The sequence below is a fragment of the Protopterus annectens genome, chromosome 2.part2, assembly GCF_019279795.1.
Source record: "Protopterus annectens isolate FY-2018-M chromosome 2.part2, PAN1.0, whole genome shotgun sequence".
NCBI lineage: Eukaryota > Metazoa > Chordata > Ceratodontiformes > Protopteridae > Protopterus > Protopterus annectens.
Genome location: NC_056730.1, coordinates 402,070,460 through 402,090,405, shown reverse-complemented (window position 1 = coordinate 402,090,405; position 19,946 = coordinate 402,070,460). Strand labels below are relative to the sequence as shown.

The 19,946-nt window shown below is 42.3% G+C and overlaps 1 protein-coding gene across 3 annotated transcripts in view; it reads right to left on the bottom strand.

The window, feature by feature from the left end:
* PLPP1 (phospholipid phosphatase 1) overlaps positions 1–19,946 on the bottom strand; it is a 1,366,516-nt gene that overhangs the window by 789,511 nt on the left and 557,059 nt on the right. For all 3 annotated transcript variants that reach the window (XM_044063927.1, XM_044063926.1, XM_044063924.1), the window contains one exon: positions 2,301–2,581. In XM_044063927.1, the coding sequence (XP_043919862.1) occupies positions 2,301–2,581 (281 nt within the window). The remainder of the gene's footprint in view (positions 1–2,300; positions 2,582–19,946) is intronic.

Here is a 19,946-nt window from a genome sequence, read left to right as displayed (position 1 = left end):
ACATATATTGCTGTTAAATTGCATGCAGTTTTGCACAGGCCACTTCTTGTTAAGGACAAGTAAAAAAAATGTGCTAATTCTATACAGTTTAATACTCCTTATAACAAATAACACTTGCGTAGATTGCTCAATGTGTTTGTCTGTACTCCACAAGCTTTTTTTTAAGTTCTTTCTCCACAGCTCAAACTTTTGTGTCTACCTTGATTACATTTTTCACAAATTAAAACTAGAAAGTAAAGCACTTTACTGCAATGAGCTCCTTGTTTTCACTAAGACATAACTATTTTGAAACAGCAGCCCACGTTAAGTGTGGTCAATTTTAATTAATTAACAATGGTGCTTCAGCTGCAGTTAAAATGTTTATGGAAAAAAGGCAAACATTTTGATTGTACAGCTGCAGTCACATGCTTCTCATAATACAAAATAACTCGTAGCATCACAGTATGAGACAGCTGTGGGGAAGATATGTAGTACTATATGGCAGTGGGGTTAATGTGGTCACATCATTAACAGACCTCATATGTTACATACTAAGAAGAAAGTCAAACAGCAAAGTGAAGAGGACGAACAAAACATGACAACACACAATGAGCTACAACTACAGGACTATATTTAAGAAAACACTTTCATCTGAGCTTCATTGGGTCCATCTAATAGAGTGGTTTACACTTTAATAATTTGAAAATGCCTGCTTTTATGAGGCTATCACTAGACTTTATGAGTGTTTTTTATAACGTGTGTAATGTGAAAGGCTGTCTGCCTTTGTGGGGCTAATATTCATTGGCGCTAATTATGAAAGCTTTATTACAGAACTTTTTTCAGTCTGACTTGTTCTTATTGTTGCTTGTATCACATGTAATATGACAGGCTGTGCCCAGTTTTACAGGGCTCATGTCTCCTGAATAGTTCTGTAGTTAAAGCTCATTGTGTGTTGTTTTGTTTGTTAAAAATAAAATAAAAACATTTTAACTAAGAATGAAGTTCCACAGGCTGCTGAGCTTGTAAACCCTCATGGGTCTTTCAGGAATATTCAGATAAGGGACTAATCTCTAAGCTTTGGGATTGGCTCCTTGTTTTTCTATCTCCCAGATTTTCCTCCAATCGGCTCCCTTGGACCCTCCTACCCTTGTCTGTAACTGTTTTTAAGTAACTGACCTGTTGAATGTAATGTATTAGAACAAAATCACTTATCCATCTATCTGCTTAACTGAATAAACTACTTGAAACTTCAACAAGGTGTCTTTATTCCTCCCACAAGAAAATTATCAGAGAAAAAGTCTACTAAATCTGCTAGCTAAAGTGATTTTTATCTGAACTAATCCTTTGTACTCTGTTTCCTGCTCTAATACTGGGGGATCAGTTAACCCACTTGATAAGATCTACATCATGTTTTGTTGCATGAGTCTGCAAACAGAAGCCAACTTTAAATAACACATTATAAGTATATAATAAAAATGGTACCAAAGTGCATAACATAGTTGCAAACAACATTACGGCTGACACGGGATATTGCTGTATCAATCTGGACCCGATGTTCAGAATAACCAAAATAACAAAGACCCAATCCAGCAAAATTCTACCCCCAGCAAGATAGTCCAGGAATGAAAAATGCAGGCCAAGAGCAGCTTCCAGCAGTTTAATAAAACACAGCAAAATTGACAAGATTGAGCGCTTTCATATAAAAATATACTTCATCAGAATCTGTTACAAATGCACAGACACCAAGTTTAAATACACCTCCCTATAATCACATGACAGTTTGCATCATCAATGCACTCACTTGTAAAAAAAAGAATGCCTTAAAACAACGACATGTTACAGGTTAAGACTTAAAAATATATTATGCTATCCGCTGGTTTGCAAACATAAAATGCAAATAAAAATAATCCTTGCCCAGCAAAAAAGTTTTGTTACATATATAGTCTGTTGAAATAAGAACAACAATGTACAGAATGCCTTACATACATCAAAAAGACAAGCAAGTTCCAAGCAAAGTATCATTTTAAAACTTGTAGCTTCTGTCACAATTCCAATGGCAACAGGGCAAACCTGTACAGTACTGTTTCATATTTGTCTTTTTTATTTACTTAATGTGAAATAACTAGTGCTAATTAAGCACACCAAATTAAAGCTATATTCCAGAATTTATTACTATGACAGAATAGAATTCAGATTTAATTCCTGATGTGCACCTAAACTTCTAAAATAACACAATAAAACATAAAACTACTTGTTTTCCTTTGAAATCCTCTTAAGTACATGAAGACAAAAAAGAAATTTGCAGTAAAATTAGCACTCACCTTGCTTCATTGACATGGATTTCATCACCTTGGCAAGAAAAGTTTTCAATGTATCCTGTACTGCAGTTAATCTTTGTCCAGTCTGGTTTACATATATCTATGAAGTGTGGTCGAAGTCGTCCAATTGAATACTTGGCAATGTCTGTCAGTGACTGGCTCGCAGCAGCACCAAACAGAAATACACCAATGGCCTTGTAAATAGTGGCAACATAGCTATTTCTGATACATGAGTTTGAGTGCAAATTACTGAAACGAACTGAAAGAACTTCTCCTATGATCATCTGCAAAAGGAAATGAAAGCACAAATTAATTCAACCATTCTTATTAAGCAAATAAAACAGCATTCTTTAATATCTTCTTCCACATACAAGTCCTCTCAGGAGTAAGACGGAGGAGCCTAGCACGAGAGCAGAAAATATAACAGTGGCTGTCTGGAGAGAGCTACACACACTTTTTAAACTGCAACATTTAGAAAAAAAATGTAATAAAAAATCATTATTACTGAACCTGAACTGTTAAAATAAGCACATCAGTAAAACAATCTGCCCTGGCACCTCTTGAGTTTATATTTCAATATGTAGTGCTCACATTAGTTTTCAGAAACAAAAGTGCCATGTATGGTGGTCTCCCTTCTCATACCCTGAAAAAAGAGGCTATGGAATGCTGCTGTGCTGCAATACAAAGTCACACAATGCTGTGTGATTCACTGAAGTAGGATAAAATCTCAGAAGTTTCCAAAATCAATTAATTACCTGCACAATACAGAACCACCAATCTGAACTATGAAACTGGAACTAAAATAAAGGCAAGCTCTTTACTTGCTTATTTTATTTATTTATTTATTTATTCATTCACAACAAAGCATTACAGCGTTAGTTACAAAATGTATACAGCTTTACCTTGCATTGCATCAAGTTAAGTAGCTGGTTGTGGCCATCTTTTTACTCCAAAACTCCAACACAAAAAAATAAAAGTAGTCAATAAAATGGCATTCCTGCATTACTACAATACTTATATGTTTGTATAAGTCAAGATAAACTCTGGATATGTTCGTATAAGTCAAGATGAACTCTGGACAGCAAAAACACTGTAAAGACTTTATTTCATCAAAGAACTGTTTCATAAAGTTCATCACCATGGAGGAACTCTGGAATGCTTAAAATGCTGCAAAAAGAGGCATGCATAGCTGTGATTCTACTACCTTGGAGTTCATACATGAAATGTGTGTGTGCATGCAGCACAAACAGCAAACTTTGTAGGTTTTCATGTATTAAATGGACTAAGGAACTGAATCTTGTCCTTATGTCCATGTGGGATATGGAGCTGGCTGTATGCATTTTTTGTTGAAATCTGGAGGTTATTTTAACCATGACCGTCTTTTTTTTACATACAACAGCCATACTTATAGATCTGGGGAAAAGCAACAGAAGCCACAATGAGACCTAATTCTTGATTTGTACTTAGGCTACAGGGCATACTTAAGCATACAACAACAGGGTCTTGCCTATTTCAGGCTTTAATGATGCAAACTAGATTTTCTTTCAGGTGGAAAGGAAAAGAAAGAGAGCTGTGGGCCTTCTATGAACACTTAGTATTGCCAAACTGAAATTTAATACAAAGTAAAACTTTTAGTTATGTACTCACCATAACTTCAGATGTTTGGGATCCATCTCGCCTACATTCTGAATGATGGGTTCGGAGCCGATCCCTCGGCTCCGACTCGGCACGCTTATGCCAAAGAGCGAAGTCTCTTATTGGCTGAGCTTACTATATCCCAGGATGCACCACTACCAGTCCCCCAGATCTAGTTTGTCCGCATACATGCACACACGCATACCCTGCTTATATAACATCGTCAGATGAAACAAGATAAAAACAGTTGAGCTCAAAACCGTTCAATCTCTTCTGATCTGCAAGGCAGGGGGAAGGAGGGTGGGTATCAGGAATGTAGGCGAGATGGATCCCAAACATCTGAAGTTATGGTGAGTACATAACTAAAAGATGTTATGTGATCCTATCTCGCCTACATTCTGAATGATGGGACAGCGTCCCTAGCACCTGAATCCTGGGTGGCTCACTGGAAAACACTCCTGAGTACCGTGGAACCAAATGATGCTCGTCCTTTAGATGCCACATCCAATTTGTAGTGGGAAATGAAAGTGTGCGGGTTGGACCAAGTAGCCGCAGCACAAATTTCCGATATAGCGAGCTTAGAATGAAAAGCTATAGAAGTAGCCATAGCTCTGGTAGAATGAGCTTTGATAGATGATGTAAGTTGTTTATTCGAAGAAGAATAGGCCTGAGTTATGCAATCTCTGATCCATTTTGAGATTGTAGCTTTTGTGATGGTTTGGCCTAATTTATTATCTGAGAAGGACACAAACAACTGGTCTGACTTACGAAGTTGCTGAGTCCTGTCTAAATAGAAGCGTAATTGCCTGTGAACATCCAATTTATGGAGAGTGTATTCTGCTTCGTTAGAGAATTTTGGAAAGAAAACTGGTAGCTCTAGAGATTGTTGAAGACAGAAACTAGAACAGACTTTTGGGACAAAGGATGGATTAGGCCTAAGTGATACTCTATCCTTGTGGAAAATCAAGTACGGTGGTTTAATAGACAGGGCTTGAAGCTCTGAGACTCTCCTTGCAGAGGTAATAGCCACTAAGAATGCTGTTTTCCAAGACAGATATTTTAATTCGCATGTAGCAGCCGGTTCAAAAGGGGGAGATGTTAATGCGAAGCACCAAATCAAGATCCCACGGAGGTGCAGGATGAAAAACTGGTGGTCTTAACAGACTGGCACCTTTAATGAACGTTTTGCATAGTCTGCTGCTCATCAAAGGAGGATCCGTGGATTCATGGAATTTAGAGATAGCAGCTAGTTGGACTTTAATAGTTGAGACAGAAGATCCCTGATTAAACAGGGATGTTAAGAATTTCAAAACCTCTGGGACAGGAGCAGTGATAGGGTCTAAACCCTTGAGTTGAGCCCAGATAGCAAACCTCTTCCACTTACTGAGGTACAATTTGTTAGTGGTGGGTTTGTGGGCGAAGATAAAATGTGAACAACTTCCGGGTCTAGTGTGTGCCTTCTAACTAGGGTTGGAAGTGGAGGAGCCAAGCTGTCAATTTTAGAGATTGAAGGGACTGATGCCAATGTCCCGACTGATGGATTAGCAAATCCGGGATCAGGTCTAAGGTCCACGGATCGTCCACTGCATGCTTTTTCAGGTAAGGAAACCATATCTGACGAGGCCAGTATGGGGCAATCAGAATCATTGAAGACCCCAGTTGAGAAGCTATTTGAATAACTTTTGGAAGGAGTGGAATTGGAGGAAAGGCATAAAGTAGCCCTGTTGGCCAAGGTTGTGCTAGAGCATCCATGGCTGGTACTTCCTGATGTGGAATCAAGGAGAAGAACCTCTGGCACTTGGTGTTTTGTGGAGTTGCAAATAGGTCGCAGCACGGCATCCCCATCTCTTGAAAACCTGGGCTGCTACTGTGCGGTTTAGAGACCATTCGTGAGGAGAGAGAATTGTCCTGCTTAATTTGTCCGCCAATACATTTGACTTTCCCGGGATGTGGGTCGCTACCAAGAAGCGGTTGGTAGCTACAGCCCATTCCCACACTCTCATGGCCTCTCTGCAAAGGGGATACGATCTGGTCCCTCCTTGTTTGTTCAGATACCAAACCACCGACATGTTGTCTGAGTGGATGGCGATGATGCCCTGAGGAAGAAACTTGTGTAAGGCCTGTAGGGATAGAAGTACAGCCCTCATCTCCAACACGTTGATGTGGAGAAGAGCTTCGTCCGGAAGCCAGGAGCCCTGAACTAGCCTGCCCAGACAATGCCCCCACCCTATCTGGGAGGCATCTGTCGTCAGGGTAACCACTGGAGGGGGGAGAACAAAGGGTTTTCCCTGATCCAAGTTGGATGTCCGAAGCCACCAGCGAAGGTCCCTTTTGCATATTTCCGTAATCATGATGTGATGATTGAGGGGAAGACCCTGAAAGGACCATTGAGTTGACAAGAGCCACTGAAGAATCCTCATGTGTAATCTTGCTAGAGGAACTAAAAGAACCGTGGCAGACATTGAGCCTAAAACCTGTAGGACCATCCTGGCTGGGGCTTTGGATCTCGAGATTAGAGCTTGAACTTGGCCTTGTAAAGTTCGGATCCTTTCGGCAGGAAGAAAGACGCGCATCAATCTTGAGTCTATCTCTGCTCCTATAAACTTTATGCGTTGAGAGGGCAGCAAGACAGACTTTGACCAATTGAATGTAATCCCTAGGGAAACACCCAGTGAGATGGTGGCTTTGAGGTTGTCCATTAGTAGATGCCTGGTGGTGGCAGTCAGGAGCCAGTCGTCGAGATAGGGAAACACTTGGAATCCAAGACTTCTCAGGTGAGCCGTCACTACTGCCAAACACTTGGTGAACACCCTGGGGGCTGTGGTGAGACCAAAGGGCAGAGCACAAAATTGGTAATGACTGACTCCCAGGCTGAAGCGCAGATACCTTCTGGACGCCTGATGTATCGGTATGTGATAATAGGCGTCCTTGAGGTCTATGGAGCACATCCAAACATCCTTCTCCAACAACGGGAGAATGGATTGTAACGTGACCATTCGGAATTTGGATTTCGTGACGGATTGGTTTAGTTTGCTGAGATCCAATATTGGTCTCAGGTCCCCTGTCTTTTTTGGCACTAAAAAGAACCTGGAGTAATTTCCTGATCCGATCTGGTCTGTGGGGACCGGTTGGATGACTCCTTTTTCTAGCAGCTTTAAAGCTTCTGCGGCTGCTATTTCCCTTTGACTGGGTGGTGGGTCCGGGATTCTCTTGGACGGTGGGGGTGAGTATTTGAATGGGATGGTGTAACCTCCGGCAATGATCCGAAGCACCCATCTGTCCTGAGTGATTGACTCCCAGGCTTTTAGGTGCTTGGCAACGACACCCGACTGGCTCGAGCAGCACAGCCGGGCAATCCCTCATGGCGTGTGGGAGGCTGAAGAGCCACGAAAGGACTCGCGGTCTCCAGAATTGCGGGGCCCTCTGCCGCCTCTGGGACGGCGTCTCCCTGAAAAATTTCCCCGCCCTCTGCCTCTGGACGGGAATCTTCCTGCTGTTGGGAGAAAAACTTGCGAGATTTTGAACCACATTTTCCCCCCTCCTTTGGCCTTGGGGTAAGGCCGAAAGGGAGTGGAATAACGGGCACCTACGGCAGATAACGTTTTTCCCTCTTGCTCACAGCGGGTAAGGGTGTCTTTCACCTTGGGTCCAAACAATGAGGACCCATCAAAGGGAGCGTCGGCGAAGGAAGACTTGAAGGCCTCCGCAAACTGACACAAGCGGAGCCAGGCTTGTCTCGAGAGCCACGCCTGTGCCTGCCTCTACCGCCCTTCGGCCGCATAGGAAATGAGCCTCATGGACGAGTTAGAAATTGACGTAAGGATAGCCAACTGAGAGCTAACGGACTGGGCTAGCTGCTCAGGTAGGTTACCGAGAGGGAATCTGACAACTCCTTGACCAGATCCCTCTGAAGCCTGGTAAAATGTGCCAAATAATTCAGAGACCTTAAGGTAAAGGCCGCTGAAGTCAGGGTGCGCTTCCCGCACCTACCCATACTCCTAGACTCCTTATTAGGAGGATGGATGGGCGTTGAAGCCTCTGCCACGTCCTGCTGTGTAGCAGATGCCACCACCATGGCATCTACAGCCACGCCTTTAGTAAGGAACTCCTTCTCGGGGGGAGCAGATAAAAATTATTTGGACGAGAAGGGACTGGTTCCACGGTATCTGGATGTTCCCCCTCGACAAACTAAATCCAGAAGCTCGTCGAAGGCGGAGACACCCAGGAGGCGGAGGGCTGAGCCCCAAAGGCCTTGAGGAGCACTGACTCGTCAGCAGAGGGGGGTTTGGATATCCAGCCGCCTCGTTGTTTGAGGATCTCTAAGATGTCTGCAAATGAGACATCATCCGAGGGCGACAGGGGACCCTCTGCATCATCCATATCAGTGTCCGATGTAATAGACTCGGGGAGTCCACGTGCTTCCTCTTGCACGATCTCTTCCTTGGGGTTCCTCTGAAGACAACTCCGAAGAACCCTCAGGAGGAGGGGAACCCCCACTGGGGGTAACCTCAGGCCTCGGGGCTCCGCTGGCTACGGACAGGGGAACTGCCAAAGACCCAGTCTCCACGCCTAGGGAAGGTGCTGGTAAAACCGGAGAGATGGCCGAAGAGGACTTGGCCAAAGCACTCCTCATGGCCCTGAAAGCCGGACCCCCAGAATCCTGGGAGTGTCCGGACTCCGGAGCCATGATAGTCGACGGAAGTCCCGCAGCCGAAGCACCGAGGGGGAGGCTCGGAACCGAAAGCATAGGCCCCGAAACATCACCCCCGGGTCCAGCCGAAGAAGTCCGCGTACCAAACTCGGACCCGAAGGCCCGGGTTGGAGTAAGGGTCGGAGCCGACCCTGAGATCTCCACCGGCTCCAACAGCACCTGCTCCGACGGAGCCGAAGCAGTCGGAGGAGGAATGGCAATGGGGTGGACCAAGGTCATCGGCTCCGAAACCAGCTGGGTCGGAACCGAAACAAATTTTTGGAAGACTGGGGACTGGAACAGTCTTTGGAGCACCCTGTCAATATCAGAATCCGACATCCTCGAAGACCGAGAGGAAACAGAACGGGTTCGAGAAGGCCTCTCCATCGGCCCCAAAGGGCTAGGGGACCGGCTCCGAGGCGACTCGATGAGTATCGGCGCCGAAGGAATACTCACAGCAGATTCCATCAGTGCCGAGGTAGACTTCGGCGCCGAGGAGGAAGTGTCTGAGCGTGCGGCCCTTGTCCGCTCCGAGGGCAGTGGAGCCGGCGAAGGTGACCCGCCTCGATGCCCCAGCCATCGGCTCCGAAGCCAGAGGAGTCGATACTGGTGGCATCGAGGCAGACCGTTCAACCTCGGCTCCAAGTCTTTGGTGCCGAAGGAGAGGCCTTCCTAAGTTTGTTGGCAGTCGGATCTGAGGGACTGGTCGGAACGAAGCCCTTTTCTTTTGGTTGGAGCAGGAGAGGATGCCAAGGCTTCTTCAAAGGAAGGTTTAACTAACCCTTAAGAATCAATTTATTTTTCCTCTCCTGGAGGACCCTTGAGGAAAAAGCGTGACATACACTGCATGACTCCTGCAAGTGCTTTGCCCCGAGACAATATACACAGAGCGAATGATCGTCTGTGATAGACATTTTAAACCCACATTTCGAACATTTTTTAAAGCCCGAAGGCCTAGGGGTTTGAGACATGATGATACACAAATCTAGTCACTCTGACAGGAAAGTACACTAAATTTTTACTGCTGATAAATCTAAGCTTACAGTAATAACTAATGCAAACACTTCCTGTAAAAAAAGAACAGGTAACTCTAACCAAGTATATAATTACTAGAGACCCTGTAAGTATTAAGGTTGACAGTCCGGGAAGGCCCTGGATGGAGGGGGGACCGAAAACAAACTCAACCCAATCACACACAACAATTTAACAATCCAAATCGTACACAAAGTTAGCGATAGCCGTTAAAACAGCTTTTGTGAGCAAAAACAGCGAAAAACTGACAGAAAAGTTAGTTAATAAAACTACTCAGCCCAGCCAGCTCGAGACCACGTCTTCGCAGGGAAGCGGCAAACGAGATCTGGGGGACTGGTAGTGGTGCATCCTGGGATATAGTAAGCTCAGCCAATAAGAGACTTCGCTCTTTGGCATAAGCGTGCCGAGTCGGAGCCGAGGGATCGGCTCCAAACCCATCATTCAGAATGTAGGCGAGATAGGATCACATAACATCAAGAATTACATTTCTGATTTAATATAGCTGTATGCTTATTTCAGAGTTTACAGATTAATTACTCTGTGATTTATATGGTAAGTAAAGCAGTATTAAAAACTCATTTAAAGTTTCCACTAACATCCTACATTTGTTAAAAATTTCCCCAGATCTTGAGAACTTGCTGTAACTCTAGGCTTTGTGATTGGGGGTCATCAGCACTTAAGATTTTAAACAAGGCTACACCTGTAGCATGTCTGATAAACTTGAAGCTGCTGAATTAAATATGGTGACTTCTATGAAGTACAGTTTGATTAGGTACAGGTCAAAAGTATCAGGGATTTTACATTTTAAAAAGTAGGAAATGTTGTTTGGACATTTTACTTTGTGATCTTATTAAAAAAAACATTGGACACAGAATCTGATTTTGTGTTCTGAGGAGGATGTAATCTCTCAGAAATGCTGGCAAGGGCAGATTACTAGAGTTCTTATGGGTGACTGTTTCTCCTGCCTCTGTAATAATGCACTACAACAAATCAAGCTGGCTAGATATCAGCTTCTTCCTTGTCAGCATTTTCAAACACTGAGATGCCAATTTTCTTTAACTCTCACTTTTCGGTTTAAGCTGTGCAAATACAATATGTAACTACGGACAAAGGAGCTTACCGACTTGCTAGTTTACTGACTGTTTATCAAGACCGAGTTTTCTTGGTTGACTGATGTCAAGAATGAAAGAAGGTAAAAAAAAAAAAAAAAAAAAAAAACGAAAAAAACTAAAGAGAAACAAAACGCTGTAACAATGTAGTACAAAATAATGAGCTCTATAAACTTGTTTTATAAACATCTGAGTGGTGCTTATAAACTTGTTTTATAAACATCTGAGTGGTGCTTAGAATGCAGCTTTCATTTCAGGGCATCATCAAAGAAACTTACAGTTGGACCAATATGTCAGTGCTTGACAGTAATGAACAGTGTTACATAATGCCACTGTACCTGCAAATACTCAGAATATGAAAGCACAAAAGTTTCCATACACAAAAACTCTATAAATACTTTATATTTCAAACTGAACAATAAAAATTGCTTTTTAATAAGCATGATCAAATACTTCAAATATGACTTGTAGGTAGTGTGATGACAGAAGTGTCCATACAGATGGGTTGCAGTACAAGATAGGCTAATTACTTCTCACTTTCTGGCTACAGCTTTGTCTGTGTGCCCAGTAATCATTCTCTTAAAGTGGTGCAAATACAATAATGGCTGTTTTAACTGGGAGAACTATGAAATGTCGATGATTTAGAAGACACAAACTACAAACATATGGTAACTATTAAACTGATATACTTAATGTTAATGCAAAATTAATTTAAAAAATCCGCATGGCCAGAAATATATTATGCCATTTAAATTCCAAAACATCAGGATCCTTTTATCTGCAAAAGCTTTCATATTATCACATTAAGGTAAGAGAACCTCAAATGGTCAAAAACATGTAACACACACACACAAACACACACTAGGTGATACCCACAAAAGACACAAGTGCTGTCTCCACTGAAAATTAGAATAATTTTTACATTTTTGTATTTAGCATTTTCCCTTGAAAGCAAAATATAAAAAATGGGCAAATGTGCAAGTACACATATTTTGTGTTAAGGGCACTGCCCATGATAGCAGCAAATAAAAGCCACAGTCTTATTCAAAACAATTAGTGGTATCCATCTATGAAACTATAAAATGATGTTAAATAATTTACTAGTGTGTATTTATGCCCTCTGGTCTGATGAGTAACTTATGCTGCAGATAAAGCTTCTTGTGTTCAGGTGTCTTGCCCTGCCCTGACATAAGTGAAGAAATATTTCAGACTACAGCATTTTCCATTTTAAACCTCTTAATGTCATTAAAGAAAACATACACTGTACAGACTCCAAGTAACATTACGGCATACTCTCAATTCTTGCATTATGATTTTTCAGGGCAGTGATAAAATATGAAATCTGCAGTCAGATAGTTTTTTCTAGCTGTCTAAGATGTAAATATCTGACTGTATGTTAGAAACTGGCTATGTGTCATGTATGAAACAAAGTGTACCTTAGCCTTTCCTGCCAAAAAAACAGTTAACGTTAAGTGATTCGGGGAGATTATCTGGCCCTCAGTTCAATCACCAAGCGGTACTGAGTAGCAGAAGATCTATTAATGATCTTGAACAGTTTACTGGTGCTTTTTAGTGCTTCTCAACTTGTGACAGACTGTATGACTTTATGGGTTCTGTCAATGTTAGGTGTTATACATTCTTAAGTTACCCACAATTTCAGGGAGAATATTGTGCTGATGAACAACAGTGCATTTTTTCAAGCACACACACAGTTTTCTTCACTACGTTTACTCAGTGCTTATCCTCATGATCCTTTATTACTCAAAAAATGTTTTTGCAAACCACTTTCTATCCTTTTAACTTCTTTTATAATTGGTATTTCTCCATCTCTTTCTCTTCCACGCCTCTCTCTCTTCTCTTCCATCTTTCCATACATAGCAAATTAATTCAATGTCCTATTGTTTCAAGAATCAGTCAGTCTCTTACACTTTGCTCCTTGTATCCTATATTCCTGACATTCTGCCCTTCCATACAGTTTTTATTGTATCCTTGGTTTACCTTTAAAATGTTGGAAAACACATTTGCAACTGTTCACTTACCCGAACCAAAATGCCAAAAACAACACCTTGCGAACACTCACTTGTGCGAACTGGTCACTTTAAGAACGTCAGCACTCAGGAATTTCGACTTTGACAGAAATTACCTGCATTTCCAGATTTGCCCTACAAACATTTTGCAGGGGGGCAAGCCCCCCACACCACCTGTTTAAATACACAAACTCCGAGATCGCACTACAGTGAGGGAAAAGGTACATTTCCCGATCCCAACTATAGTATTTTCGCCACTCAAAATGCCAGATTCACAACAGTGAATGCTAGTGTGCATTCCATCTAGTGATCTCAACAATTTTTTCACTAAAATGTACTTTTGAAAAGTTATTTTCACACGTGTGCTTTGCACAATATAAGCAACGACATTTTAAAGGTAAACTATACCCTTAGTACTACCTCCAGTAACTAGATCAAGTACTTCATATATGATTATATAACATTAACTCACATATGACTCTCCAAATGTTTCACAATCAGATCATATATGCGCCATCAAAAGGCTGCATTTCTCACAAGTATCTTTTGTTTCCTTCTTGTTCCCACATATAAAAAATTATTCCAATAAAAATGACCCAAAATGTTTCACCTGCAGACATCTACAAAATACAATTACTTTCACCCAATTCATAGGTTCACAGGTAGGTAACTAGGCTATCGGCTCAAGGGCCTAAGTAAGCCTAGCCAACAAGGTTCCCTGGCTTACGCCACCCAAGAAAGTTATTTTCCTGTGCCCCTGTAGAGCAGAGCTACAGAAGCAATCCCCGGGGTGTATTTCCTATTTCCCATCCACTCATCAAGATTTTTCTTGAACAGTGCTAATGAGGAACTTTCCTTGACATAGACGGGTAGCTTGTTCCAGGGTATGGGAAGTCTCTGGGACAGGAATAAAGTTCATAGGCAGTTAATAGGCTTGCAGTCAGAAGACCTTTAAGGAGCCTAGCCAAAATGCTCCAAAGCACTACCTGGTTACATGACTTGCTTAAGTTGACATGGGAGGCAAAGGAAGGCTGAGGGAATCAAACCTTGCACCATAGGAAGTAGCCCATTAACAACTCAGAACATTAATCCTCTGCACTAACTGCTGCTTCTACTTCCCACACTTCATGAATCCATTCTTTAATAACTTCTCTTCAAAGGACAAGCGCCAGGGCTTACCGCCTGCACCTCATTTCAAAGTGAAGAGCAAACAAAACAAAAGAAAAAAAGTATATTCTGCAATCTGGTGCTTCTCACTTCTCTTCTAAGGAGGAGGGCCAGGTCCTACTATCAACCCCCCTTCTCAATGAGAGGAGGAAAAAAAATATCTTTTACAAAAATAATTGCAGCAGACTACCTGCTCCAACTTAAGAGCACTCCTGAAGTCGGTACGCTATTGCATCTCCTAACACATTGTTCATGGGGCAGTTGCTCCCATCGCCACACCCTAACTATGCTTTTGTTAGACAAATCCAGAAAAGGACATTTCGGTGTTGTGGAGCATTTTGATGCTTTCAAGTCTTTTCGGGATATAAAGTTAATGAATTAATGAAGATAAAACAAAGGCTATACAGTAAACTATGTACCGACACATTACTTGGTTCAGTAATACCATATTCATTTTGACAAGACAAGATAAAGCACTTAAGTGCATGGATTCTGTTATAGCAGATAAAGATATGTGCAGAACTAAACAAAAGATAATATAAAAACTGGGAAACTGGAAGTTCTTGATTATGGATATGGAAAATAAAAGCAGTGAAAATGTTTTTAGTCCCTTTAGTTTCATATACAGGTCAGGCACATTCTTATCAACCAGGAGATAATTTGGTGATGATAATTAGTAAAGAGTTGAAAGACTTTATTTAGGAGGGAAAGAGGGCACGAGTTAGGTGGGATAAGTTGATATGGGTATAGAAAATAGTAAAAGGGGGCTGGCACTTACTGGAAGAAAACTGGCAAAGGAACCAAGGCATCTGGAGAAACAGTTATAGAGGGTGAAGTTATAACAGTGGGATGGTGCCAAGCAGAAGTTTGGACTGAAGGTTTGTGTGTTTGCTTGTTTACTTATTTTATTTTATTTCATTTTGTTAAATCAGTGAATGGCCTGGTCCAAGGACCTTTTCACCCATAACCCAGGCCAAAGGCTACAAGAAAGTACAGATAGCTTCCACTACGAGTACACAAAACTAAATGTACCGAGGACTGGAATCCCAGAACTGCACTTGCTGAAAAAAAAAAATGGCTGAAAAAAACACGTAAGTGTTTTTTTGCAGGGTGGCAAGCCTCCTAACTTACATATACCAACTCCATGGTCACACTAACTCAAATCTAGAACTGAGGCTACTGTTTAAAAAAAGGGAATATTAGTAAGGCATATAAAATATTGCATGACAACAATAAGAATCAAATCAGAGGAGGTTAGAAAAGATTGGTAAGAGGGACTGTAAAAGCACTTCCAAGGACTCTTGTCATAGGGTACTCCACTGTAAGATACACTAATGCCCTTCTAACCAGTCTGAACTAGGCGAAGATAATGGTTAGTTGCTTATCTGGAGCCAGGATCTGCCAAATCAATCACACAGACAAGTTATTATGCCACAGGTACCAGTATGATTCCATCACTGTCTATGCAGGTGTAAAGGACCGGAGATGTACCTCCATGGACTATATGAAGGGAAACATTACGGTGCTCTCAGACTGTGTGCCTCAGTCAAGTATAAGCCTGGAACCGAGCAGTATATTACCATCACTGAGGATGATGCCACAATACGAGCAAAAGATGACTGCATTTAACAACTGGCTGTCTTTCTGGTGCCTTTCTAAGGGGATCCATTACTGATCAGATAGGGAGGGCATTGGTTAACAGACCATGTTGCTTTTCCAGTGATGGGCTGCACCTGTCCTCTCTGGGCTTTCAAACACTGGCTAAAACCAGAGTGTTTTTTTAGGCAATGCCAAACTGACAAACCTACCAATATAACAATCAACTCAAATGAATCTAAATGTTTTACTTTTCAATGCCAGAAGCCTAAAAAAAATACACTCTCTCCAAGCCCTCCTCACACTTGAGAATATAGACATCTGTGCAGTTACTGAGGCATGGTTTTTTTTTGCAGTAGAGAGCACCCCACACTACAAGGTTTCAGTGCCTTCCACACTTTTAGACCATTAGCTGCACAGACAAGTGCTAAAGGTGTTTGACATACATCAGTACCAAGCATACCTCTAGGTGGTCAAACAGAATGACATCTTCAAGTTCATCCGTGTGCAGATCACCATAAACAAAATCCTGTACCATATCCTAGCCAGATATAGGTCACCCACCATGCCCCAAGAAGCCCACGGGGCATACCTGGACCTACTGCAGACACTTACCACACAACCTGACACCATACACATGGAAGACTTTAATTACCCTCTACAGACTGGGAATACTACACAACCTCAAATGTACAGGAACAGAGATTCCTGAGTTTGAATAACACAAACACCCTTGACCAAATAGTGAATATGCCCACTACAAGCTCCAATATACTGGACCTCATTTTTATGAATATGGGAAAATGCTGCACCACTCCAACCATAAAGTTGTCTTTCAAAATCAAAATCAACACTGTAATCCCAGTAAAACTGCTAACAGTTAGGAACTATTCAAAGGCAAACTACCTTTTATTAAGTGATGGTTTATTAAAGTTCAATGCCCATCCAAACCCTGAAAACAGAGCAGCCTATGCTGAATTGCTTTCAGAAACTGTACAATCATATCAATGGCTGCAAAGAGGCTGCTGTATCTACCAGAAGCCCAGAACTAGCTCCAGAAATAAACCACCCTGGTGACATCTCAAATTAAAAAGGATATGCAGCAGAAGTAAAAAAATGAAGCAAAAATCAGGAAGAGTACTTCCCATAAAAATAAAAACACTCTCATCAAATTAAATATGTAACTAAGAGGGCTAATTGGGTCAGGCAAAGCCAACTTTGAGGTTAAGACAGCCTCCCAGGTAAAACATAACCATAAGGCCTTCTTCAGCTATGTCAGAAACCTCAAGAGCCACACACGACAATGTTCTGAATTGATGACTAATGGTGCAACTGTCACTGAACCTGGTGATAAAGCTAACCTGTTAGTGGACATATTCAGTTCCAACCTTACCCCCATCTCACCCCCAACCATCCCCCAAGAAACACCCTCAAACATAACCCCTCCAACTACAACTAGGTAGCACGTACTACCTGCATTTGCTAAAGCCAAAACACATCCTCAGTGGGCTCTGATAATATCCTTAGATGCTTGGTGAACAGTCTAAAATATGATTTATCAGAACTCCTGGAGTCATTATTTAACTATAGTCTTAAAACAGTCTTTCTGCTATGAGAATGGAGGATTGCAATTGTCATCCTCTTCATAAGGGAGGGCCTTTAACAGATCCTGGAAACTACTGACCCATTAGTCTGACTAATCTTATTCGCAAAGCCATAGAAAGAATTATAATGGAAATTATCAACAAGGATGTACGAGACCTCCAGAAACTTGAATCATCCCACTTTGGCTTTGTCAAAGGAAGGTTATGGTGGATTTCTTTGAAAATGTCCCTAAGGCTATAGATGATAGAAAAGTGGTGTATACTGCCTACTTAGACCTGGCTGAAGCATTTGATACCATACCCAACTTGGGCACTGTCAACAAACTTATACAACTAGATTATAAACATCTTTTTTAACATGCTGGATAGTTAGCTGGCTCACGGAGAGGACTCAAGAGCTTAGGACCGATGAGACTACTTCTACAAAGAGGCCAGTTACCAGTGGAGTCCCTCAGAGCCGAGCTTGCTCCTCTTTGGCATCTACTCTTGGAGGTCAAAGCCAATGTCAAATGCCTCTGGCTGACCCAGTTCATAGATAATTGCAAACTGGAACAAGTCACTGAATCCCCACAAAGACAAGAACACCCTTCAGGAAGGTCTAACACACACAAATGCTTGGTGCAAAAGTTATGGCTTAAAACTCAATTCCACAAAATGCATTATAGTATCCTTTGGGAAGATGACCACCCTAGGTAACTATGTCATCAGTAAAACACCCCTAAAAGTTGATTCACTAGTCAGGGATCTGGGAACTCGTGTAGATAGTAAGCTAGCCTTCAAGTGACATGCTTCGAACAAAGTAAGAAAATCCTTCTGTGCTGCTCAACATGTAAGTAATGGTATGGCATTTAAGTCCAGAGAGGCCATCATACCACTGTACATGGCCCTCATCAAACCCATCATAGAGTACAATGCCCCCTTCAGTATGTACCTGACCAGACACAAGCAGCAACTGGAACATCTACAAAGGTTCTTTACAAAAAGAATACTGGGAGCAAACAATGCACTATGCCGATTGTCTCAAAGCCTGTATCTTTACTCGGCTTCATACAGACTTCTGAGAGGTGATCTTTGTCTAGACCTTGTTTTGATGAACCTTTTGCATATCCGCAAAACAAACAGCATCAGAACTACTAGATCAAAAGACCTAAATTTTGCTTGCAACATAAACAGGACATAAGTTCATAGGTTGGAACTAGGCTATTGGCCCTAGGGCCTATACAAGCCTAGCCATAACAATTCCCTGGCCATTTCTTCCCACACTATTTACTTCCCTGGACCCCTGTCTAGCAGGGCGACTGATGTGATCCCTGGGGTGAATTTCCTTTCTCCCATCCAATCATCAAGGTTCCTTTTGAAGAGGGCCAAAGAGGTGCTCTGCTTGACATGTATGGGCAGTCTATTCCAGAGTCTGGGGAGTCTCTGGGTCAGGAACTTATCTCTCCAGCATGTTTTGTTTATTGTGATGACATGGTTTAGATCCCTGGAGCGTGTGGCTCTGAGGGATTGGGATTTCTTTAAGTGTAGCATGTCCAACAGCTCTGGGTTTGATATGGCCTTGTATGTTAAGCAGAAATCGCCTCGGAGTAGACGATATGCGACACAGAGTATAGCTGGAGTTTTTTAAGGTGGTCAGCATATGGCATCTACTTTAGGCCTGTGATTCTTTTAGTGAGGTATTTCTGTGGCCTCTTCCAGTTGTTGCAGATGTCTTGAGAGGTACATATCAAATGGGGCATTGTAGTCTATAATGGGTCTAATGAGGGATGAGTACAGTGGGACAATGACCTCCTTTTTTCTGGATGAAAAGCCCTTAGTGATGAGGTGTGCCTCACAGAAGGATTTCCTGATTGATGTGGTTATTGAAGGTGAGACCACTGTTCACCTGTGTCCCTAAGTCTCTTATCACACTTTCGGTGTTTAGTGTACTGCCACCTATGTGGTAATTCACGGGTGTTTTTTCCCAAAGGGGATAACTATACATTTCTTGGCATTGAGCTTGAGCCCATGGCTCTGGCACCAAGCATCTGTTTCTGTAAGGCCCTTTTGTAGAGTATCGACATCCAACATCATTTGGGGATTCAATAATGGCTCCCAGTTTGCAGTCATCTGCGAACTTTGTTAGCCAGAGTTCCTTAGTGTTGGCCTGTACTTCAGAGAAGTAGATGCCAAACAAGAGAGGTCTCAGGACTGAACCCTGAGGTACTCCACTTGTCACTTCTCTGGAGATGGATTTGGAGTCAGCAACTTTTACAGTGTGGGTTCTGTCAGTAAGCCAGTTGGGAACCCATCGAGTGACGTAGGGATTAATGCCCAGCTTAGTAAGTTTATCTAAGATTCCAGAGAGGGGGATGGTGTCAAAGGCCTTGGCGAGGTCCAGATAGGCTGTGTGGATGGCCTTACCCTCATCCACGGCTCTGGAGACTGATTAGAAGAAGTCAATCAGGTTCAGGAGACAAGATCGGCCCTTCACAAACCCAAACTGGGCGGGGTCCAGTGTTTTAAGGTTGCCAATGTCTTTGTTTATAAGTTCCATGATAATATGTTCCATGGCCTTGCAGATCAGGCTCGTCAGACTGATGGGGCGGTAGTTCCCGGGATCCAAGGTGGACAGACAGCTATGCTTCGCAGAGAATTCCCATTCTCTAGAATAGGCTCTTCATCCATGTGAAGCAGTGTTCCTCTCTAACCCTATTTAAGTGCAACTTGTACCAATGGATGGGTAATCAGAAATTTATCCGTAGTCTGGTGTCTGTGTCTATGATGGGCAGAGGCGGTCAGTAAATCAC